Source organism: Jaculus jaculus, chromosome 2 (assembly GCF_020740685.1).
Source record: "Jaculus jaculus isolate mJacJac1 chromosome 2, mJacJac1.mat.Y.cur, whole genome shotgun sequence".
Taxonomy (NCBI): Eukaryota; Metazoa; Chordata; class Mammalia; order Rodentia; family Dipodidae; genus Jaculus; species Jaculus jaculus.
Window position 1 is genome coordinate 172,489,854 of NC_059103.1, and position 25,106 is coordinate 172,514,959.

The following is a 25,106-nucleotide window of genomic DNA, read 5'->3' on the forward strand; positions in this document are numbered from 1 at the left end:
CCTCTAGAAAAAGACCAGAAAGTGTTCCCACCCTTCTTTCAGGTGGGAACTTGATGTTGGAATCAGAAGGTGCTGTGCCAGCAGATCTGTGAACAGTTTGGGGGTGCTGACTGTTCCCGTAGCCTACACAGACCCTCTAGTTTGTAAGTCAAGCCACGTTCCAGGGCGGGGTAGCTCTGGTATCCATAAATGGGGATGCTCTTAAACCAGGGAGACATTTCACATTCCTTTGAGATCAATTTTCAACCTTGGTCTCTTATGCCTTGAAAGAATTTTGAACCACAACAGAGAGGATTGGAATTACCAAGCGGGGTCATTTTTCTGTAAGACAGATTAGATGATTCTTCTAACATCACGGTCCTGAGCTTCACTCCTCATTTTATCTGCAGCTTATCCTTATTTAGAAGGATCTAGACACACAGAGAAAAAATAAATCAAGGAAAAGTGTTCTCCATGAGCCAGATCTTACTGAAATCTCCTACAGGCATCGTTTGGAGAGAATAGACCAGTTTTCTTTTCATCTGTGTGTTTGATATCATGTTATCCAAGTCATCCACAGAGCAATGATGACTCAGTTTGACTTCTTTTTTTTTTTCTTACAATTAAATGAAAGGCCAAGGCTTTAGGGGTGGCTCTGCTGCTGTTGGTGACATTTTTCTCTTCTCCGTTTCTTTTTCTTAGGTGTTTCTGAGTGATCTTTGTCCAAAATCTTTGCACATAATGAGCTGTGACCACTGTACCTCACAGCTAGTTCTGGAGCCCAGCAAGGTCACTTATATACCTCAGGGCCATTGCATTCACTGTCTGTCGCCTACACGGCTCACATCTGTCAGCTCTCTGCTCACACACCTGGTTTAGAGAGGGGCCTTTCCAGACCTTCCACGCAAATACTATCTCCGTCACTCCCTGTTCCTTACCCGGCCTTATTTTACTGGCAACCAGCACACTTAATATTTGCTCAGTTGCAGCAGTTACTTTCTTGTTGCTGGGACAAACTACTCAGCCAGAAGCAGCTTAGGGAAGGAAAGGGCTGTGCTGGGGCTTGTGGGTTTGAGGGCGAGCTTCATCATGGAGGGGAAACCTTGGCAGAGCAGACAATTGGTGTATATCTTCACATTAGCAGGAAGAAAGTAGAAAGCACCAAGCAGGGCTGGACTGTCACATCCCAAGTTCTGCCCCCAGCAACGTACTCCCCTAGCAAGGTTCCACCTCCTGAAGGCCCCACAAATTTCCCCAACAGTGCCACCTAGTATTCAGACACATGAGTCTATGGGGCATTTTCTATTCAGACTACCACGGGAGCCTCATTTCTGCCCCAGTAGAATGTAAAATTCATGAAGTCAGAGGCTTTGCCTCTTATTATCTGCTTTTGTCCTCAGGTCCTTGGGCACAAAATTTATTGACTGCATTCAGCTCCTGCAGTATAAGTGCTAAGCGTGGTGGGCTTTTCACATACACTGCTTCATTTAACCATTACAATCCCCTCTGGATACAGCAGGCAAAAACCACTGTTGCCTTTTTATAGTTATGGAACCTGAGACTGGGACAGGAGGTTTTCCCCAAGGTCTGACAGCTTCACAAAGTAGGTGTATCCAACACTGCCATCCTCCTGGGAGTCAAAGGCGTCTTCCCAAATATTGATATAAAAGTGCGTGCTCAGGGGCTGGAGACATGGCTCAGTGGTTAAGGCACTTTGCCTGCAAAGCCCAACGACCCAGGTTCGATTCCCCAGGCCTCACGTAAGCCAGATGCACAAGATGGTCATGAGTCTGGAGTTCAATTGCAGTGGCTGGAGGCCCTGGAATACACATTCTCTGTGTCTCTCTCTTTATCTCCCTCTGCTTGAAAACAAATATTTTATTTAATTATTTATGTGAGAGGGAGAGGGAAAGGGGTGGAGAGAGAGAGAGAGAGAGAGAGGATGGGCATAGATTGAGGGCCTCCAGCCACTGCAAACGAACTCCAGATACATGCACCACCTTGTACATCTGGCTTACATGGGTCTTGGAGAATCGAACCTGGGTCCTTTGGCTTTGCAGGTAAGCGCCTTAACTGCTAAGCCATCTCTCCAGCCATGCTTGCAAATAAATAAATAAAACCTTTTTTTTTTTTTTTAAGTGCATGCTCAGCTTAGACCACTTAAAGAGCACAAGGGGAAAAAAATGTACTTACAATTGCCCCATTTGGAGTTGAGAGAACCATCGTGTAACACGTTCTCCCTGCATAGAAGTCAGGAGGGAGAGCTGCATGGTGAGTCATCCTGCCGGGACAGACGAAGCTGGCTTCCTCCTCGCCGTGGGCTGCACACGTTCTCTTCTAACCAGGGCCCTACCTGTGGTAAAGCATGCCGTCCTGCCTAGTGGAGCCCTGAGCAGTGTGTGTGCTGTGTCCCTGTGGCATGTCCTGCCCCTGTCTTTGCCTCTGGAGACGGAAGTGGGAGCCAGACCCAGCCTCTCTCAAGCATCTGCTTTGGTTTTGCCAGTGCCGCCTCGGTTCTGAGCCACATCCATGACTCTCACTCCCACTGCCTCAGTGTGTGCCCATTTCCTTTCTGTTTTTTTCAGCGTCCATGTTTTACCTATTTATTTACTTTTATTAACAGCCTCCATGATTGTAAACAATATCCCGTGGTAATGCCCTCCCTCCCCCCACTTTCCCTTTTGAACCTCCACTCTCCATCATGTCCCCTCCCCCTCTCAATCAGTCTCTCTTTTATTTTGATGTCATGATCTTTTCCTCCTCTTATGATGGTCATGTGTAGGTAGAGTTAGGCACTGTGAGGTCATGGATATCCAGGCCATTTTGTATCTGGAGGAGGATGTTGTAAGGAGTCCTACCCTTCCTTTGGCTCTTACATTCTTTCCGCCACCTCTTCTGCATGGACCCTGAGCCTTGGAAGGTGTGATAGAGATATTGCAGTGCTGAGCACTCCTGCCCCTTCCTCCCAGCACCCTGATGCCTTCTGAGTCATCCCAAGGTCACTGCCTTCTGAAAAGAGCGTGTGCCCATTTTCCCCGAGCTCTAAATCAGCAGCCAAGGCTGGGCGTGCTGGTGCACGCCTTTAATCCCAGGACTCGGGACGCAGAGGTAGGAGGATCGCTGTTAGATTGAGGCCACCCTGAGACTACATAGGGAATTGCAGGTCAGCCGGGGCCAGAGCAAGATCCTACCTTGAAAAACAAGAACAAACGAACACAAACAAACAAAAGCCTGAAGCCACACTGCCAGGTGGTCCTTTGCACATCTTGACGCTGTCACTCAGTAGCTAAGGGATGATTACCTAATGAGCAGTGGCCTAAGTTTCCTCATCTGGGAAACAGCAGCTCCAAGTATCTCCACTCTGTGGCGATGATGTGTCCTAAGCAAATGCGTTTTTGTGCTTCCCTGTGTCTATGGTAATTTTACTTCAGTGCTACACTGTAGATCCATGGAGGTCGTGACTGCTACATCTTTCCCATAAGTTGGACTTTAAAATTTTTATTTATTGTAAAGAGAGAGAGAGAGTGGGAGAGAGAGAGATGCTTCAGGGCCTCTTACTACTGCAAACAAATGATACATGCACCACTTTGTGCATCTTACTTTATGTGAGTACTAGGGGATTGAACCTGGGCCATCAGGCTTTGCAAGCAAGTGTCTTGAACCACCTTTGAGCTATTTCTCCAGTCCTAGCTGGGCTTTTATTATTACTTCATGCCCATTCGTATTCAAGGGCTTTGTGTTATACCTAGCATACTGTGAAACTCATCTCTCTTCTTTTTGTTTTTAATTTTTTAGTTTTAAGTTTTGTTTAATTTTAGAGAGTCAGTGAGAGAGAGGGAGGGAGAGAAGGAGAGAATTGCACATCAGGGCCTCAGCCACTGCAATCAAATTCCAGACGCTTACGCCACCTAGTGGCCATGTGTGACTTTGCACTTACCTCACACTTTTGTGTGGGGCTTAACAAGAGATTTGGAGAGTTGAACATGGGCCCTTAGGCTTTGCAGGCTAGCACCTTAGCTGCTAAGCCATCTCTCCAGCCCTCTCCTTTCTTTTTGTTTGCATTGCTTGGTATGATTATTCGTCAGTCATTCCCTTATTTGTGGATTTCTCTTTAATAGCATATGGCTGGTTTTCTTCTTATTTTTATTTTCTTTTCATCTATTTACATGCTTTTTTTTGTTCATTATTTATTTATTTATTTGAGAGTGACAGAGAGAGAGAGGCAGATAGGGAGAGAGAGAGAATGGGCGCGCCAGGGCCTCCAGCCACTACAAATGAACTCCAGATGCATGCGCCCCCTTGTGCATCTGGCTAACGTGGGTCCTGGGGAGTCGAGCCTTGAACCGGGGTACTTAGGCTTCACAGGCCAGCACTTAACCGCTAAGCCATCTCTCCAGCCCCTACTTACATGCTTTGACTTCTACTGGGAGAATGAAATATATTTTCATTTCATAGAATGACCAACACACTTGGTTTTATTTCTTGCATTTTTTAAAATTGTTTCTTTCATTTTATGACTGTCTAGTTGTTGTGGATTTTCACCTTTTCACTTTAGAAGTTATTCCTTATTTTGCTAAATTGTTTTAATCCCCTTCTCCTTTTTATATCTGTGTCATCTGAAAATAAAATTCCACCTGTTTTCTGTACCAAGACCCACTACCAACTTCTGTAAGTGAAATTCCTAAGACTTTCATTTCTCTCTTTTCCTAACCACCTTCTCTCACGAGGATGAGCCCACTGAAATGCTCTGTGCCTCCAAAACTCCCAACATATAGATATTCCTGAGATAATTTGATGCCTCCCCCTTCCCATCCCCCAAAGAAACAATTAGAATTTTCCTTGCCTTATGATGCCCTTTTTCTCTCTGAGGGTTGTTAGTTTTTCTGTGTCTCACGTTCTCAGTCCAGGTAACCACGTGTACATGGAACTTCCTGGCCCAACCCTGGTTGTTTGGTTTCTTTCTCGTTGCCTGCAAAGTTTCCTGATATTTTCCTGTTTGGATAAAGTTCTTCTGTGTTGTCCCTAAAGGAGATATGCCTGGAAAAAAATACTTGCATTTCTTAGAGATAATTCTTTCACCTGTGGGTGGGCAGCATTGGTGGCGTGACGCCTGTTTCCCTGTAGTCTGAGGTTATCCACACTGTCCATTGGTTTCTGTGTTTGAGCAGGACGGAAACTGTTTCTTTCTTCCTTGCCTTGTTTATGGTAACTTGTTCTGCCAGGGTCTTCTTTACTTATTTATTTATTTATACTTTACTTATTTATGTATTTATTTGAGATGGGGAGGAGGGAGAGAGAGCGCGAGAGAGATTAGAATGGGCACGCCAGGGCCTCTAGTCACTGCAAAGGAACTCCGGACGCATGCGCCAGCGTGTGCATCTGGCTTACGTGGGACCTGAAGAAACGAACCTGGGTCCTTAGGCCTAGGAGGCAAGTCCCTTAGCCGCTAAGCCATCTCCCCAGCTCCTTCTTTACTTTTCAAACTAAGCAGATGCATGTGTCTTCTCTCATTGATCTCCCCAAGATGTTTAGGGTGCTCCCTTCTGTCCAAAAGCATGGATCTGGTATTGTTTCCTCTCCTCAGCTCCATGTGTTCCTTGTCTGGAAGGTTTGAGTGTGATCTGACTCTGGTCTTTTTGTTTATTTTTGTTTGTTTGTTTTTATTCTTAAATAATTTATTTACTCTGCGTGTGTGTGTGTGTGCGCGCGCGCTCACAGGCTTGAGTGTGGAGGTCAGAGAACTACATTCAGATTGATCCTCCCTTTCTACTTTGTTTCTATAAACAAAATTACAGATACAGGGAGTTACAGAAGCTTGCCACAGTTTCCAGCTTCTATGTGGAGTCTGGGGATTTGAACTCAGGTACCCTGAATTGCATGGCAGGTGTTTTATCCACTCAGCTATCTCCCTACCCCTACTCTAGTCTTTAGGTCATCTTTCCCTTTATGATTTTTTTTTTATTGATTTTTTTTTTTTTTTTTTTCCCGAGGTAGGTTCTCACTCTAGCTCAGCCTGACCTGGAATTTACTCTAGTTACAGGGTGGTCTTGAACTCACCGTGATCCTCCTACCTCTGCCTCCCAAGTGCTGGGATTAATGGCATGCGCCACCATGTTCGGCTTAGATTTTCTTTTTTTAATAAAAGGCTTGTACTCTTAGAACCGCCCACCCCCCCCACATCTCCCCTGCTTCAAATCTGCTGAGGGTTTTCTTTGGTGAGGTTATTGGTATTCGTTGTGGGGACCAGGTATGTCTATTCCCACCCCCCGCTTACAAGCTTTCCACCCCCTCTTCCGCTGTGTTCCTTGAGCCTTGGTGGGCAAGATACAGGTGTGATTTAGTGGTGCTTTCTCTGTCAACTCTGGATCTCTGTTCTGATGAGGTCTGAGTGACCCAGTGTCTGTCGCCATTTCCCTGGAACTGGTTGTCAGGCTCTCTAGGAGAGCAGTGTTCATGTCACCGCTTCCTCTGTAGTGACTTCTGGGCCTGGGGAAGATGAGGAGGAGGTGACCCATCTCATGGTAAGCAGTCAGCTCTCTGTTCTTGATATATTGATGTGTCATGGTACCCCCCCCCCCCCGCCCAGTATTCCCCACCATCTTTAAGATAGAACAGGGTCTCTAACCCAAAGCAGGAGCAGTTGGAATTAAAGGGGCCAAGCCTAGTTACTAGAGAGATATATTGATGTGCATGTCCACTCTTCCTAAAGAGCAGTGGAGGTTTTCTCTGGAGCTGTTGGTTTCCTGTCCTAGGAAATTGGGCTTGGTTCCCAGAACTAGACATGAGTTCTCACCCATTGAGCAGGTCTCATGTCTCCTTTTTGATTTTTATTTTTGCTTTAGTCTTTGGAGACTTAAAAAAAATATTTTATTTGTTTCTTTATGAGAAACAAAAAGGCAGAGAGAGAGAGAGAGAGAATGGGCACACCAGGGCCTCTAGCCACTGCAAACAACTCCAGATGCATGCGCCACCTTGTGCAACTGGCTGACATGGGTCCTGTGGAATCAAACCTGGGTCTTTAGGCTTCACAAGCTAGTGCCTAACTACTAAGCCATCTCTCTAGCCCTCTTGGGGGCTTTTTTTAACTTGATGTTTGTTAACATTATTTGGTTTGCTAAATTAACTCACACCCTTCAACTCATTTACTGGAACTTTTCAGTGACTTTTCATTCATTCTGTAATTGTGTTTTTAGATCAGAATTCTACACAGGTACTTCTGGAGTGTTCTTTTGTATTCCCAAGTGCTCTTTTGTTCAAACGGATGCCTCCAACACAAGCTCTGTCAGTGTTCTTTGCTGCCTATAGACTTCTCTCAGATTTTTTTTTTTTTTTTTTTACCATTTGCTCATTTGGGCTTATGTGTGGTAGTAGGGAAACGTGATTAGAGCCACCACGTTTTGGCAGGTGCGCAGGTGGCTGCTTGTATAATCTGTCCATAGCCCAGCTGTCTTGCTCCCTCTGGATGTGTTGGAGTAAAGAGTTTTTTCCAGGAGGCGAGAGAAATTTGGGAACTATGCTTGTAGAATATGCTCTCCTCAGGATCCACCTTTTTTCTAGGTCTCTTTCACCCTATTCCTAGCTTCCACTCCACTCTCCAGGGACAAGTCCCAAGCCACAACCGCTTCCACTGATTGTGAGCCTCGCTAGTCATTCTGAGAGGGGAGAGGGCATGGCAGACCTTTCCAGAACGTACCTCTCATTGTGTTACTACTTTGTACTTATAAAAATGACAAATCAGGGCTGGAGAGATGGCTTAGCAGTTAAGCGCTTGCCTGTGAAGCCTAAGGACCCCGGTTCGAGGCTCGGTTCCCCAGGTTCCACATTAGCCAGATGCACAAGGGGGCGCACGCGTCTGGAGTTCGTTTGCAGAGGCTGGAAGCCCTGGCGCGCTCATTCTCTCTCTCTCCCTCTATCTGTCTTTCTCTCTGTGTCTGTCGCTCTCAAATAAATAAAAAATTTTTAAAAAAAAGATCTTCTAAAAAAAAAAAGACAAATCGTTGTCAAAATAAGCGACACAGAATTACACAAAGTACAAAGTAAAGAGATTCTTGTGCTACTCAGCGCTGGCACAAAACAGCCGATTGAAAGCAGCTGGTGGGAGGAGAGGTGTTTGATTTGGCTTACAGTCTTGAGGGGAAGCTGCATGTGGGCAGGGGAGAGAACAGCGTGAACAGGGTTAGACATCACCTCTGCCATACTAGGGGGAGCGCTGCAGCAGCAAAATGAGCCAAACACTGGCAAAGGGGGGCTGGTTACAACACCCATAACTCCACTCCTAACAACTCTCCTCCAGCTGTCAGCAGCTGGGGAATCTAGCCTTTAGCACCCATGAGTTTATGGGGGACACCTAAACAAAGCTCTTGTTTCTGATCACTCACCAATTGTTAATAGATTGGCATGTAACTTAAATATTTTCTGTGCACTTAAACAAATATGTAGCTTTAAAAGTACAACTGAGATCATACTGTATAGACTGGTTTGCATTTGTTTGTTTTTTTTTTCCTCTGAGTATATTAAGGATTTTTAAATATTTTTTTTAGAGAGAGAATTGGTGTGCCAGGGCCTCAGCCACTGCAATCAAACTCCAGATGCTTATACTGCCTAGTGGGCATGTGCAACCTTGTGCTTGCCTCACCTTTGTGCGTCTGGCTAACGTGGGATCTGGAGAGTCAAACATGGGTCCTTCATAGGCAAGCACCTTAACTGCTAAGCCATCTCTCTAGCCCATGTTAAGGATTAAAAAAATCTATTTTTTTGTTTATTTTTATTTATTTGAGAGAGAGAGAGAGAGAGAGAGAATGGTCACGCCAGGGACTCCAGCCACTGCAGACAAACTCCAGATGCATGTGCCCCCTTGTGCATCTGGCTAACATGGGTCCTGGGGAATCGAGCCTCAAACTGGGGTCCTTAGGCTTCACAGGCAAGTGCTTAACCGCTAAGCCATCTCTCCAGCCCATGTTAAGGATTTTTAAGTTGCGAGTTCATATAGGTTCCTAATTAAAAAAAATTAAATGAATGTTGTGAAAACATCAAAAATGTATTTAATCAATGTTTGTGGTATGTGGTTTTCTGTATTATAAACAGTGATATCTTGAAAATCTTTGCATACTTATGAGAGTATTTTTGCAGGTCAGATCGTCAGCTGTGGACTATGTGGCTCAGAGGATAATTTTGTTGTTGTTGTTGTTCTTTATTTATTGGAGAGTGACAGAGAGAGAGAGAGGGAGAGAGGGAGGGAGGGAGAGAATGGGCACGCCAGGGCTTTCAGCCACTGCAAACGAACTCCAGACGCGTGCGCCCCCTTGTGCATCTGGCTAACGTGGGTCCTGGGGAATCGAGCCTCGAACCGGTGTCCTTAGGCTTCACAGGCAAGCGCTTAACCGCTAAGCCATCTCTCCAGCCCTCAGAGGATAAATTTTGATAGCTTCTGCCACCTATCTTTTTCATCGTCAGCATCCCACACAAAGAACACGACAGTGGCTGTTTTCTCACACTCTAACACACTCGATTTCTACTTTTCACTTTTTATATTCTGATAAACTAAAAGTACCACTTTACTATTGCTTTCATTTGAAATTTTAAGTTTGAATGAGGAACACTTTTTCATGTTTAATGTCTATATGTCTATTATAGTCTCCCCCATTCCCCCAAGGTAGAGTCTCACTCTCTAGGCCAGGCTGACCTGGAATTCACTATGGAGTCTCAGGGTGGCCTCAAACTCCTGGCGATCCTCTTACCTCTGCCTCCCGAGTGCTGGGATTAAAGGTGTGTACCACCACACCAGGCTCTGTCTATTATATTCTTTTTTTTTTTTTAATTTTTATTTATTTATTTGAGAGAGAAAGTCAGATAGAGGGAGAGAGAGAGAATGGGCGCGCCAGGGCTTCCAGCCTCTGCAAACGAACTCCAGACGCGAGCGCCCCCTTGTGCATCTGGCTAACGTGGGACCTGGGGAACCGAGCCTCGAACCGGGGTCCTTAGGCTTCACAGGCAAGCACTTAACCACTTAAGCCATCTCTCCAGCCCTGTCTATTATATTCTTATTAAGCTGCTCTACTTCTTGATTGAGTTCCTTTACTTAAGACAATTCATTCTGTGTCTGTTGTTGATATCTTAAAAATGCTTCCCAGCATGTAATTTGTCTTCATTTTCTTATTATGCTCTTTAAATTTTTATTTATTTTATTTGCATGTGTGTGTGTGGCTAGGGGGTGGTGGTGGTGGAAACTGGACATGCCAGGGACTTTTGCCACTGCAAACAAATGTCAGATGCTTGTACTTTCTGTGTTTGGGTTACATGGGTGGCCTGGGAATTGATCTTGGGCTGGCAGGCTTTCTAAGCGTCTTGAACCACTAAGCCGTCTTCACAGCTCCACTGTTTTTTTTTGTTGTTGTTGTTGTTGTCATATATATAGCTTTTTGAAATAGGTTCTCACTCTAGCCAGGCTGACCTGGAATTCATTATGTTGTCTCTGGCTGGCCTTGATCCTCCTACCTCTGCCTCCCAAGTGCTGGGGTTAAAGGCATGCACCACCACACCTAGTGTATTTTCTAATTCCATGTTGTTTCACTAACTTTCATTTCTTTTCCAGATTCCATGTCTTCCTAGAAAAATCTTTAAGATGATAGATATACAAAGAGTTAACTCATGATTTTCCCCTTATACATTTATGGTTACCTCTTTCACATATAAATCATTAATCCACCAGAATTTTTTTTTCTTTTTTTTTCTTTTATTTTATTTTATTTGAGAGCGACAGACACAGAGAGAAAGACAGATAGAGGGAAAGAGAGAGAATGGGCGCGCCAGGGCTTCCAGCCTCTGCAAACGAACTCCAGACGCGTGCGCCCCCTTGAGCATCTGGCTAACGTGGGACCTGGAGAACCGAGCCTCGAACCGGGGTCCTTAGGCTTCACAGGCAAGCGCTTAACCTCTAAGCCATCTCTCCAGCCCCAGAATTTTATTTGTATTTCCTTACTACATAGTGAGGCTGGTCTAGAAGGTACCATATAGCTCAGGCCGACCACAAGCTCACAGTCCTTCTGCCTCAGTCTCTCTGAGTGTTGGGGAGATAGGTATATGTCGCTATACCTGACTCACCTGGTTTTACTTTGATGTGAGGCATTATTTATTTTTTTCTGTATGGCGATCTAGTCCAACATTGTGGCTGCAGTCCAAGGTTTTTTGTTGGTGGTGATGTTTTTGTTTTTTGAGGTACTGTCTCACTCTGGTCCAGGCTGACCTGGAATTCACTCAGGATGCCCTCAACCTCATGGCGATCCTCCTACCTCTGCTGGGATTAAAGGTGTACACCACCACACCTGGATTTTTTTTTTTTTTTTTTGAATGCTATGAAATGTCACTTCTCTCATGGATTGAACTCCAGGTGGTGGAGTCTTTTGTCTGGTGATCTAAGATCTGTGCAAAGGGAGAACCAAACTAGTGGTGATAACGCCTACTTTCAAGGTTGCTGTGAGTGTGTGTTATGATTCTTTCCAAGGCCAATGAAATAGGCTGGGGCATTCCTTCGAAGGATGTCTCGAGTCCTGCCAAGCAGAAATCCCCAGGGCTGTGGCCCCGTGGATCTGCTGTGTGTTCAACCAAGGGGCGTGGCAGTTCTTGTTGATTTGCCTTTTGCGCTAAGGTCAGAAGCATTGTGGCTTAATGAAAAAAAGAGGCTTCATTGTTTAGGTTGTGGCTTTGTTGATCTGATCACTTCCCCAAGCCTCAGTTTACTAATGGATAACACCAGAGGGTTGTATTGAGTGATCTTAGAAGGCATGTTTAATAAAAAGTCATGGGCTGGAGAGATGGCTTAGCAGTTAAGGCGCTTGCCTGCAAAGTGAAAGGACGCAGGTTCAGTTCCCCAGAATCCACATAAAGCCAAATGCACAAGGTGGAGCATGCGTCTGGAGTTTTTTTGCAGTGGCTGAAGTCCTGGTGTGCTCATTCTCTCTCTCTCTGCTTCTTTCTCTCTCAAATAAATGAATAAAAATAAAATATTACAGCCGGGTGTGGTGGCGCACGCCTTTCATCCCAGCACTTGGAAGGCAGAGGTAGGAGGATCACTGAGAGTTCGAGGCCACCCTGAGACTACAGAGTTAATTCCAGGTCAGCCTGGACCAGGGTGAGACCCTACCTCGAAAAACCAAAAAAATAAAATAAAATAAAATATTACAAAGTCATAAGGGTAGTTCAGGGAAGTTGGGGCTTTACTTTCCTCATAAACGAGCATTTTCAGAAGTGGACTCGTGAGTGGAGACCCTGTGATGCGCGGTGACATGTGCAGGAAAGCTCTCTCCCTTGCCTCTCTCCACCTGATCCACCGTGCACCACGACGGCTCATCCGCCTCCTTGCTCTTGCCCTTGCAGATCTCTGAGAAGTACGGGCTGCCGGTGGAGAAGATAACAAAGCTATACAAGAAAAGCAAGAAAGGGTAAGAAGGAAACGAACTCACGGTGGCTCCCAAGTCCCCCAAGTCTCCACTGCGCGCTAAAAACTGAGGCCTTTCTTTTAATTACTTTTGGGGTCCATCTTTCGTAAGGATTCTCTGTCAGTCTTTCAAGGAATTTCAAAGAGCAGCTCAAGTATGGTTCATTTTGAAGATGCTTAATGAGAGAAGGAAAGACACAGGCTGCTCGTGCATTGTCCTGATGTCACCTGAAACGCCCCAATCCAATGACAGGGTTACAGGAGGACTCTAAGGAGTGTGCAGGCGAAGGGAATGGCAGAGTCACCCCTGTGCAAAGCGTGGACTTTGTTGGCAATCACATGTGGCTCGTTTTTTAATTTTTATTTATTTTTACTTTTTTTGTTCATTTTTATTTTTTTATTTATTTGAGAGTGACAGAGAGAGAAAGAGAGAGAATGGGTGCGCCAGGGCCTCCAGCCACTGCAAACGAACATGTGCACCCCCTTGTGCATCTGGCTAACATGGGTCCTGGGGAATCGAGCCTCAAACCGGGGTCCTTAGACTTCACAGGCCAGCACTTAACCGCTGAGCCATCTCTCCAGCCCTCACATGTGGCTCTTGACAGTGATTTCGGGGTGGCACAGTGCGAGCAGCATATGTTTTGGGGACATAGAGAATGTGTCCAAGGTGACGATTAGCAAGGTGCTCTCAGGTGATGATTGGCCTGGCTTGTCCTCACTGTTAAGAACAGTGGCTCTTGCCCGGATGTTCAGGAGATTCTGGTGCCACGTGTTCCTCTGTATACTCCCTGTTGCTCTATGAGGTAGAATGTATGGTTGCTTCTAGTTTACCAGTGAGTAAATGAAGCTCACGGCTGCATGCAGCATGTTGTCCCCAGCCTCACGTTCAGAAGTTTAAGGACTTAACTCCTTTCTTCTGCCATCTGCCACCTCCAAGTCACTCCTAGGGCTTCCTCTGCACAAGTCTCTAAGAGCAGTGGTCACAGTATTTAGTCCCAAGAGAGTGTTTCTATTGATTCAGTTTCTAGGGTCTTTTGCTTGGTTTTAAAATTCTTCTCTGGACCCCTTTTATAAAGAGCATGGATTAGTTGTGATTCTGAAGGCTTTTTATTTTTATTTATTTATTTGAGAGAGACCGAGAGAGAAAGAGGCAGATATATATAGAGAGAGAGTGGGCGCGCCAGGGCTTCCAGCCACTGCAAACGAACTCCAGACATGTGCGCCCCCTTGTGCATCTGGCTAACGTGGGTCCTGGAGAATCGAGCCTCGAACCAGGGTCCTTAGGCTTCATAGGCAAGCACTTAACTGCTAAGCCATCTCTCCAGCCCAACTCTCAGGCTTTCTGAGTATGGAGCCTATGGCTCATTGGACATCACACTGAGCTCTTGTAGGAAAACTCCCCCAAATGTGTTAGAGTTGCTTCCAAGGTCAATGCAACAGGCTCCGAGTCATGTCTCAAGTTCTGCCGAGCAGAAATCCTCCACGCAGCCACCCGCTCTGCTGCGATAACGCTGCTCTTTCATCCTTGAGTCTGTGTGAGGTCCTGGGCTCAAGGCTCTTGTTCCAACAATAATCCTTGAAGCTTGGGTGGTTCTTAGTTTTGTAAAAAGAATAAACCGAAGCTCTGAAAGGCTAAACAACGTGCCTGATGACACCTAATAGTAAAAATGACGGAGTGGCTCATTCATTCTCCATCTCCAGTCGGAATTCCAGCAGTGAGATTGGCTCAGGGACTTTGAACTCGTAGATGGACTCGGGAAGCTGTTGGTTTGCTTAAAGTGCACCTGAGGTAGTGAGCCAAGGAACAGGCCACATGTGGTCAGGTGGGAGCTTTAATGGCTGGGTGAACTTACTGAGCTCAGTTTCTTTCTTTCTTATTTATTTATTTTGGTTTTTTGAGGTAGGCTCTTGCTCTAGCTCAGGCTGACCTGGAATTCACTATGGAGTCTCAGGGTGGTCTCAAACTCTCAGCGATCCTCCTACCTCTGCCTCCCTAGTGCTGGGATTAAAGGTGTGCGCCACAACACCTGGCTTCTTTTCTTTAAAAAAAAAATTTTTTTTTATTTGGAAGCAGAGTAAAAGAGAGGGAGAGAGAGAGAGAGATTGAAAAGAATGAGTGCCAGGGCCTCCACCCACTGCAAACAAACTCCAAATGCATGTACCACTTTGTGCATCTGGTTTTATGTGGGTACCAGGGAATCGAAGTCAGGTCATTAGGCATTGCAAGCAAGTACCTTAACTGCTGATGCCTCTCTCGAGCCTGAGCTTAGTTTCTTATTTGCAAGGTGGTGATGACGAAACCTACCCTCAAGGTTCCTGTGAGGCTTAACGGCAAGGTCTTACACTGCCCGCCTTATGTGTTAGACCATGGGTAGCTGATCCTCTAGTCTGCTTTTCTCTTCCTGGTAACGGTAGCAGCAGTATGGTTGATGAAAATATTAGGGAGGCTGGCTTAACTAGGTTTTGGCTCTGTCAGTAGATAACAGTGTCTGGGGGCTCCTTGCACTTCTCCTAGCCTCTGTTTACTGATCTGTAAGGCCAGAGGGTTGGCTTGAGTGATCTCAGAAGTCTTGTTGAGTAAGACGTCTCAAAGGTACTTCAGGGAAACGGAGGCTTTGCTGCCCTTGAACCGGTTTTCAGAGATGAAGGTGGCCCGAGGGCCTTTCCCTGTCTGTCCTCTTTTTCACCTCCCTGAGCTTAAGTTGCTCGGGAGTGGCTTAGGGCTGCCCTTGGGCTGAGCTTACTGTTCATTGCCCTCGCTTCTCACCCCCCACCCCAACCCTGACAGCATCTTGGTGAACATGGACGACAACATCATCGAGCACTACTCCAACGAAGACACCTTCATCCTCAACATGGAGAGCATGGTGGAAGGCTTCAAGATCACACTCACAGAGATCTGAGCCCTGGCCGGACATGTCCTTGGCAGGAGCCCTCTCTGTGCACTCCATCCTGGGAGAGATGGGATTCCCCCCCCCCACCCTGCTACCCCAGAACCTGGAGACCCATCTCACCCATCTCCTAACTGCTGTTACAAGACTACTGGGAAGCGGGCAGGGCCCAAGGCCCCTTGATTGTCAGTGTGCTTTGACCCCTCTCCTGGCTCCCCGCGGAGCTGAATGGAGCCTGAGCCCTTCAGCAAGTTGCCCTGGCCGTGGCTGGCCCTTATTTATTGCCACCAGGACTCTACGCTAGGTCCCAGAGTCTCCCTTTCAAGGGAAATACAGCCAGTCAGTCCATTCATCTAGATGAGCCTGGAAAACTGGCATTTCATCTTCCCCACCCCTCGGGCATCTCCTGAGCGGGTGGACAGAATGGGTGCCGCTTGGTGTGGTGGTCACAGGTGAGGGCAGAGAGGAAATGCCTTGAGTGACCCAGAACTTTCGCGCTGCTTTGAAGCAGGTCATGGTGTTGGATAACTAGAAGATCGTAACAAGCAGCCGGGGAGCTTTTTATACGGAAAGACCTTCAGCTGCCATGTAAGCAATGAGAAACACAGCAAGGGCGCCTGACGCTCATGTACATAGTGTTTATAATATTGTAATAATATATTTCACCTGTGGTTCGTGGTCATGTTTACTGCCACTGGCCTAGAGGAAGCACAGACCTGGAGACTTTTCGGCCTCCTATGGGCGGAGCCAGAGAAAGTGGCTTTTGGTGTGTCACGTGACTGCTGAAGTGCCAAGATGGGCTCGCCACTGAGCATGCCTGAGGACTTGTTGCTTAGCCCCAAAGGGAGCTCTCCTTTCCCATGGGCATGGCTCTGATCGCGTGTGCATCAGCTGAACGCTTCCACTGGTGGGAAGGGTCCCATCACCCCAGGTGCAGTTCCCCTCCCTAGCTTTGGTGTGGGGGTGCTGCCGGACCTTTCTGGAAAGACTCCGCAGCCGGGGTTGTCCTGGGACCCAGTCAGCCTGAGGCTGCGTCACAACTGCTTGGCCGCCGTGGGAATCCTGGATCCTGTGTCTGCATCTGTAGTGCCTCACAGTTTACAAACAGGTCCTTCATCTCAAGCGGCCCCTTTGAAAACCCAGCATGGAAAGCCAGTTTGTGGCTGGTGCTTCCTGCCTGGGGATGGGGAGAAGAGGGATCATCTGGCCATGCCTGGGCCTGCTGGGTTGTGAGGAAAGAAAGAAGGCCTTGGCCTTCATGCCATGCCTTAGGTGACAAAGAGGAGAAAGCACTTCTCCGTATAGTCCCGACGGGGTGCACCACCGCGGACTGCTGGTTTCTTGGAGGGCAGGGGACAGTTGAGGGTTTGCGGGTGCCCCCGTGGGCTGAGCACTAACGTTTTGGCGGCCAGGCCTGGATTTAGGACAAGTTGCATGTCAAGCTCCAGGTTTGTTTATTAAGCACTTTGATGTCTTAACTGTTAAGGCCCTGCTCTCTGGGTTCCTGCCCGCGCACCCCACTTGCTCCCGAGGCCTAGGAGCCAGCTGGAGGGGAGGACTGCCTTTAACCCAGCTGTTGCTCCTTCAGGCTGCAGGGAAATTTGAACGGGATGGAAGGTGAGTGCCACACCTGCGAAGATCCCAAGGGATAGTGGTCTGAGGGTCCTCTGGACTTATTGCCCTTCCTGTGGTGCCAAAGGTTTGCATCCTGGGCTCAGCTGTGCTCCAGTCTGTCTCCTCCTCCTCCTCCACGCCAGCCCACTCTCTGGATCAGCGGCCTGGGGCCCATCCTGGGGACCAATGGGACTCTAAGACAGACAAACTCAGTGTTGGAAATACATGGTGTTTTAGCCACTCTCGTGCCTCTTGTGTGAGGAGTCGTTCCAAACAGGATCGACAGACCTGACAGCTGGGGCACAGGACTCCAGAGGAGGAGGGAAAAAGTCAAATTTCTAGCAGTCTGACACAGGCTCCTGACCTCTGCCCAGCATCTTTGGCAAACATTGGTCTTGCCCAAAGCCAAAAAAAAAAAAAAACAAGTCAAAGATGCCTTTGCTTTGTCCTAAGTCCCTAAGTAATCCTTGTGACCATTGCCCAAACAAAGGCTACGAGGCCAGTGTCATCCATCAAAGGGTTGTTCAGAGTGTCACATCCATGCCTCTGCCCCACAGTGGATTTCTAGGTGCCTGTACGTGAAAGCAGAATTTTGATAAGCAAAATTTTCCCAAGCAAAACACTCCAGCAAGATAGAAAAATAAAAAAAGTGCCTCCTTTTTTGTCCCTTAAGTTCATCACACACAAATAAGCTTTATTTTTTTTGATAATCCATAAAAGAGGACACATGCAGCAAGTATTTTCCTTATATGTCTCCACACTATTTAAGCTTTCCCTGTGTTTAGAAATTGGAACCTACAGAAATATATAATGGGATGAAATCTTGGAATGGGTTCCTGAAAAAGTAAGGTATATTTTACCAGGGAAGCATGAAATAAATCAAAACGTTTCTTCTCCTTGGTATTTAAAAATCATAAAGACATAACAGCAATAAAAGAGTTTGTGCCAAATTCTAAGAATGGCCCGTTCTGAAAGACAAGCATGGGAAGACTGTACACTGGGCTCCCACATTAAAACAGAAGAGGGTAAATGTAAGTTAATAGTTTTGTAAATGGGAGAGGGGGAATCTATAAACTATAAATATGTTATTTTATTTTTTGTACATTTTTAAGAAGAAAAAAATAAATATTCATGACATACATCAGCATGTGGGGTCTTCTGTGTGGTGGTTTTTGGCACTCTACCTGAATGGAGAGACGTCTCTGTGAGAAAATTCTAGGCTCCTCCAACATTGTCAAGTCTTGGTCTTCAGCAGAGTGGGGATTTACTCTCTGAGTTTTGTTTTATTTTTGAAATATATTTATTTTTTATCTATTTGAGAGAGAGGAGAGAGAAAGAGACAGATAGAGAATGGGTGTTCAGAGCCTCCTGCCTCTGCGAATGAACTCCAGACGCCTGTGTCCCCTTGTGCATCTGGCTTACGTGGGTCCTGTGGGTGGGGGAAGGGTTGAACCTGGGTCCTTTGGCTTTGCAGGCAAACACCTTAATCGCTAAGCCATCTCTCCAATCCTGAGGGTTTTTTTTTTTAAATTTTTTGTTCATTTTTATTTATTTATATGAAAGCGACAGAGAAAGAAAGAGGCAGAGAGAGAGAGAGAGAGAGAGAAAATGGATGCACCAGGGCTTCCAGCCACTGCAAACGAACTCCAGATGTGTGCTTCCCCTTGTGCATCTGGCTAACGTGGGTCCTGGGGAATCGAGCCTCGAACTGAGGTCCTTAGGCTTCACAGGCAAGCGCTTAACTGCTAAGCCATCTCTCCAGCCCCTGAGTTGGTTTTAATTTCACCTCACAGCAGGCTTAAGCGAGAAGAGAACCAAAGGGCAACAACAAGGCTCCTGTGTGGCCCCCTGACAGGCCCTCAGAGCAGCCGCTCCTCACCAGCAGCAGGTTCAGTCGACTGCTTTGATTGCCCCAGGAGCTTTCTGCTTCTTTAGTTTAGACGTGGACAGGCTATGAACTGTGTGGCTCATACCCCGGTTTTATGAGCACACTCTCCGGCCTTGGAACTTACCCCCCAAAGTACCACCCTGTTGTGTACTAGGACACCCAAGGTGATCATCACACTGAAAGGTCACCAACCTGCTCCCACTGGTATTCACGACGATCTCCCACGAGCATCCCTTCCGAACAAGCAGCATGCCAGTATTCTTCCATGCCCGCCCTTCTCTGCCCATGGCTTTCAAATCTTGCCTTTAAGAAGCCTTTCCCAACTGACTTCAATGGCACCACCAGTTATCTGGAGGTATAGGAGGGAGGGGGCGTGATTACTGGAGAGCCTCCTGGAAAGACGATGGGATTAGAAATGGGCCACAGGCTTGTTGTTCATGATCAGTGTCTTCCTTCTTCCTCAGGCCTGACTGCTCACCACCCCTAACTGAGCGGGTCACTGAGGGATGTAAGAGGTTTCCGAGTCTCTCCCTTGGCCTGTGGCCACCATCGTCCTGTGCCCCACGAGGAATTACCATATGCGTGCTGCCCACCCCCAGCTCTCCAGGCTGCAGAATCGCTGATCCAGTTTTCCGTGGTACCACAATCACTTTGTCCCCAAGGGTACTTCATTTTCTACCCGGGGTTCCCCTGGTGCATGGGTTCGTATTGGAAACTCGGGAACTTTAGGGAAGTCAGTGGGGTCCTGGGACGTGATGAGCCAGAAGCAGAAAAGGGGAGGGGGCGTGATGGAAAGATATTGAAGGTGAACAGAACCCTCGTGTTTCCCGGGCAGCAAATGCCCTTCATGCACCACTCTGGAAAGAACTTGGTTTCTGGGCTGGAGAGATGGCTTAGCGGTTAAGCGCTTGCCTGTGAAGTCTAAGGACTCCGGTTCGAGGCTCGATTCCCCAGGACCCACGTTAGCCAGATGCACAAGGGGGCGCACGCATCTGGAGTTCGTTTGCAGTGGCTGGAAGCCCTGACGTGCCCATTCTCTCTCTTGCTCTCTATGTGCCTCTTTCTCTCTCTGTCACTCTCACATAAATAAATAAATAAATAAATCTTAAAAAAAAAAAAAAAAAGAACTTGGTTTCTGTTTGCCACTGGGCCTGTAAGCAAAGCCATTTTGCAGTGGTCTTCAAGGCCGGGACAGAAATTTCCAGCTAAACCCTGAGTCAGGACAGCACTCCCTTCCAGGTTAATTTCTTTGCTAATAATACCTGTCTCTTTCCAACCCACCACATTCAAACCTTCAAGACTATTATATATTTGGGGTCACCATTGAACACTCAGTGTGAGCTCAGTGAGGTGATGAATTACTGCCATTGGAGAGGAAGAGAGGCCACCTGCCCGCCTTCATGGAGGGCATGGGTATCCTGGTGAGTTCTTTATGAGGATTGGGTTTGGCAGGTCCAGCTGCCTTGTACTTTGAAGCGCTTTTACCATCTTTCTCAGAGAACTATTAAAATACCAGCTATTTCCCATTAGAGTGCTGAGAAAAGTCATGAAGTTTCTATGGTCCAAGCTATGCCAAGCCATCCAATAGCTACACACTGTCATCACCGTTTGCATCCCTAGAGAAAGCTGGGACCGTGCATTACACATTAGCACCCAGCTCGGCAACTTCCCAGCACATGGGCATGGGGCCTGATTCAGTTGTAGAGGAATCTGCTTGACATGAATAAATCTTGGTGATCCCTTTGGCCTGAGCATCTCTTTTCCATGCAACAATCTTCCCACTGTAGGCGGATTTCACTGATGTTCTGCTATGAGACCCAATATCTTTTGTTTCTTTTTAAAAAAAATTTATTTATTTGAGAAAGAAGGGGAGAGAGAGAGAGAATAGGCACGCCAGGGCCTCCAGCCACTGCAAACAAACTCCAGATGCATGCGCCCCCTTGTGCATCTGGCTTATGTGGGCCCTGGAAAATTGAACCTGGGTCCTTTAGCTTTGCAGGCAAACGCCTTAACCACTAAGCTGTCTCTCCAGCCTGTCTTTTGTTTCTTCAACCACTTCAGCACTCAAACGTTCAGGCAGTATTGAGCGCATTTGGAACAAGGATAAGGGGCAGGTGTGAAACCTGCCCATTTTTCCCCAGGGCAGTTCTCGTATTCCTCGGGCTGGCCTGAGGAAACATGATTCCCCTTCAGCTGGTAGTCCCCTTCCCCATGCCTGAACTAAGTTCTGAGGGGATTCAGCTGGGCCAGAGCATTGGGACACGGTCATGGGACTAAGATTCTTGGGCTTGGGAATGTGTGGAAGTGGCCAGCCATGCAGGGTCCTCCTCAGGTTCGAGGCTCCTGGCCCCCTTTCCCGTCATCCCCACCATGAATGCCTTGGTGTTATTCATAAGCAGAGCTCATGGGTCACAGGCACTACTTGTGCTAGAGACAAGCTGTGCACAGTAGGAAAAGACTCCTCTGCCCACGTGAGGTCTGCTTGGCCCAGGCAGTTCCTGCTCTACTCTTAACATGTAGCATGTTAGTAGCTCCTCATTAGGCCTTTGGGGATGGAGGCAAGGCCAGTGGCTGCAGCAGAACATGAACGGTTTGAGATGAGTGACTCTGGGGGTGTGGGCTGTTTCCTGTGTCATCTCTCCAACCGCATCTTCTCAGACTGATGCTGAGAAGGGAGCAGACTGCAGTGTGTTCCTCATCTAGCCAGTGCTACTGAAGAGGAGGAGATGGCCTCCATTTCTCGTTCTGGTGTGCCTCGTGCTTGGACTCCCATTTGGAGACGTAAAGGAGGTAGGAGGTGAAGGCTGTGCTGGGGGGAAGGTAAGAACATGCCTATGAGCGCACCGAGGCTTCTGGACAGGACTTTGGGCCCAGTGTTTTGTCCCACACCCTCACCCCAACCCTTGGCTCCTTGTGTCTCTACAATAGAAATAATACCCAGGGAGGAGGCCAGAATCCAAACCCAGTACCTCACCAAGACGGCAACCTTAGGAAAATCTCATGTTCCAGACAAATCATATTAAACAATAAACATGCTTTAATGCCAGGCAAGGGCTACACAAAGTCAACCGATATGGGGCCATGCCGTATAACGTGACATAGACGCTCTGAAATCCACTTGTAGAAAGTCCTTCCGGGGTGCGCTCCTGGGAGAGTCCCTCACCCGCAACACCCCTTCCCCATCGTAAGTGAGGCATGAACGGTCAAGCATTCTGTAACACCCTTCAAGTCATAAGCCATTTATTCCAGTCCCTTGAACACCGTAGGCTGGCTTGACTTGGAACAAAACAGACTTCACTTCAGGAGATGGCCAAACTCGGTAAAGACAATGGCCAGCCAGCATAGGGGTAACAGAGGTTCTCAGGCACTTAGCCCTCTGGGTGCTGTGCAGTCCCTTGGCCAAACTTGAGAGCTCTGGATTCCGTATGTCCACACCTTCCTGGAGAGGAGGAGGAGAAAATGAGCTCTGGAGAAAATACAGATGGGTTGGTTGCTGGCCAGCTCCAGGACTATGTCCCTCCATTCCTTCTGGAGGCAGTGGTGGTCATGGGCTCACGAACCTTGCATCTGGCTATCTGCCTCTCAGAATCCCACCTCAGCTTTAGTTAGGTTCTAACTAAGCTGGGTCTGACTCCACCTGAGGCACAACCCAGGCAGCTTCTCCAACATTAACTGATGCCACTCACCAAATGAGAACGAAAAGCAATTGTGAGGTCCTCAGTCCAGAGCAGGAAAAAGTGGGCATGACTCCCAAAGGCCAGTGACAGAATATGTTGGGCCCCTTCAGTCCCATTCTACTCAACTTGGGTCAATACCTTATTTAAAAAAACAAAACAAAAAAAACAGACTTGACCACTTGGCTCATGGAGGAATTTGGCAAGCCTTGGTATAACCTAGGGCAGTAACACCCAGAAAAATTAAGAGTCCAGGTCTCAAAATTTCACCCTACTAAGTGGCTCATTTGAATCCACCATACACATGTGGGCTTCTGGTGCCAGTTACCATGCTCAGGAGATACACAGGACCCTAGGGGTTGGAATAAGCTCAGCATCACTCTCCTTGTGGTTATATATTTATCATGTTGTGGTTTCTGTCCTTAGGAAGTCAGTGGCTTGGCAAAAAGCAGACCCCCTGGAAGGCGGGGGGTCTTACTATCTCTTCTTGGACAGGACCACCCTCCTACATCTTTGAGTGTTTGGGCCTCTCTATGCAGGCTACATAGGAGACTTTTTGATTTGCCCGTGACGGGCAGTTTTAACTCCTTCCCCTTAGCTCGAGTGACTGTGTATTCAGCCTCAATTGCACCTATAATTTGCGTTGTCACTTCTGGAAGAAGAACTGCACTCAAAGAAGCCAGTGAGGGAAAAATACTGCTTGGTTTCTCACCATGGACTTTAGCTAGCAGAGACACCCTTGCTCTGTTTCAAGGCGACTTGCCCAGCTGTCCCACGTCTGACTCTGAAGGGTAACTGGAGACATGAAGAAATGACCACTCCAGATATGCCCCCCGCCCCCTGTCAACCAGGGACGTGGGGTAAGCCATTGGGAAGTGTCCTAGATACAGAAGAGATTTTCCCCCACGTCTGTTCAGAGCAGCCTCCCCACTGAGCTGCTGGGCTGAGTGGGCAAACCGCCAGCCTCGCCCCTCAGCCATGTGGACCTCCTGGTTCTCTGATGGACACAATCCTTTCCAGCCGCCCTGCTTCCGTCCTCCGGCACTGTGACTCTAGAAAAAGCCTTCAGAATCAAAGTTGGGCCCTGGTCATAATTACTTTATACGTTTATGAAATATATAAAATACACTTGTTGACCGGTACATTTGTGCAAAGACAGAAATGACTTTAAAACAAGATATTAGACACTCATTACAGTTGGCTTCACAATAAGCTACTAAAAACAGTCTTCTGTCGTAAGATTGTATTAGTGCTCACTACACATGCATTTACAAGGCAAAACACTTAACTTGGTCTGCAAAACCCAATATTTTATATACAGCAGTCCTTTATAATCACCATAGGCAACAAGATGGGTCTGGTTTTTTGGAATATGTTACCATTTGGTTTTGATTTCCAAAGAAACTCATATTAACTCAACCACTGTAAACCCATGGGGGGAAAAAATAGCTGAGCCATCTTTTCCCTCTCCTCTCTGAATTTACCTTGAAATGTTCACAGCTTAAAAACTACACAGGCTGCTGGGGCAGATGGCGGGGTGGGCCTCCTGGGGAATGCCCAGCTCCCTTCATAATAGCCTTGCCCCAGAGGGTAACTTGTTCTTAGGAAATCAGCGTCTGGTGTCATAGACCCAGTTGGGGGGGGGGGGATTTTTGTCTTCCAAACAAAGCCCCTCAAAGCTTGCAGAAGAAGGATCACTGGGCTGGATGAATTCCCTTTCTCTTGCTCCCAAGTCTTAGGTTTTTAGAACAGAGACATTAGCATCAAAGGGGGAGAAAAAGAAATGATTATTAAAAAAAAAGTCGTCAAACAACGAACACCACAAATGTCTGTTCATGCTTTCCACAAGCGCACAGGGCTCTGGGCATTCCCACAAAGCATCCACGAGGAAAAAAGCAAAGGGCAAAGGTGCCCCGGAGGAGGGTGCATCTGACCACACGGGACAGCGTCACCATCGAGAATGTTTGGCAAAAAAAAAAAAAAGAAAAGAAAAAAGAAAAAAAGATAATCAGAAGGGACATAGCAGCTGGAGCATCTGTGGGGTTGCAGGGTTCAGAACTGGCCTGCGCTGCTGGGGTCACACTGCAGGAGGCGCACGATGGATGGGTCGCTCTTGGCCCCCCTGATGAACTCCTCCAGGGAGAGTTTTCCTAGGAGGCAAGAGGACCGTGAGTGAGTGAGGAAGGATAGCTTCACACCCTTCCCGCTGCATGTTGGGGACAGCACCCCCTCACTCACTTACATAGAGTCGTGGGGACTGGCTTTCCAATGGGGGAACTACCCGACGGGGGGACCCTGCTGCTTTGCCCATGACCATTGGGCACTGCTTCCTGGGCAGTGTGGTGAAGCGCCCTGACCTGGCCCTGTCCTTGTGGCTCTCCCACCTCCATCTGGCCAGGAGGGGCCAACTGGGTATATGAGGAAGACGTGGCCTTTGCAGGCTGCCTTTGAACTTGAGATCTTTCTGCCCTCTGCTTTCCTGAGTAGCTGGGGTTTGTTTCTAAACCCTCCCTGGAAGGTCCTCTCCTTCTTGTATCTGGGAGGAAGAGGCTCACTTGATTGGTAAACTGGGGGTAGAGCTGCTAGATACTTTTTTTTTTGTTTTAAACTTATTTATTAGCAACAGA

General features: G+C 47.3%; 2 protein-coding genes across 7 annotated transcripts in view; one reads left to right on the forward strand and one right to left on the reverse strand.

The window, feature by feature from the left end:
* The window catches only part of Grhl2 (grainyhead like transcription factor 2), a 177,976-nt gene extending 160,418 nt beyond the window's left edge, over positions 1-17,558 (forward strand). Inside the window, exons 14-15 of the mRNA XM_045143555.1 lie at positions 12,352-12,416; positions 15,201-17,558. Of these exons, the coding sequence (XP_044999490.1) occupies positions 12,352-12,416; positions 15,201-15,315 (180 nt within the window). The 3' untranslated portion in view covers positions 15,316-17,558. The remainder of the gene's footprint in view (positions 1-12,351; positions 12,417-15,200) is intronic.
* A 4,261-nt stretch (positions 17,559-21,819) lies between these two features.
* The window catches only part of Ncald (neurocalcin delta), a 538,037-nt gene continuing 534,750 nt past the window's right edge, over positions 21,820-25,106 (reverse strand). For all 6 annotated transcript variants that reach the window (XM_045143361.1, XM_045143362.1, XM_045143364.1 and 3 more), the window contains one exon: positions 21,820-24,629. In XM_045143361.1, coding sequence (XP_044999296.1) covers positions 24,532-24,629 — 98 coding nt within the window. In that variant the 3' untranslated portion in view covers positions 21,820-24,531. The remainder of the gene's footprint in view (positions 24,630-25,106) is intronic.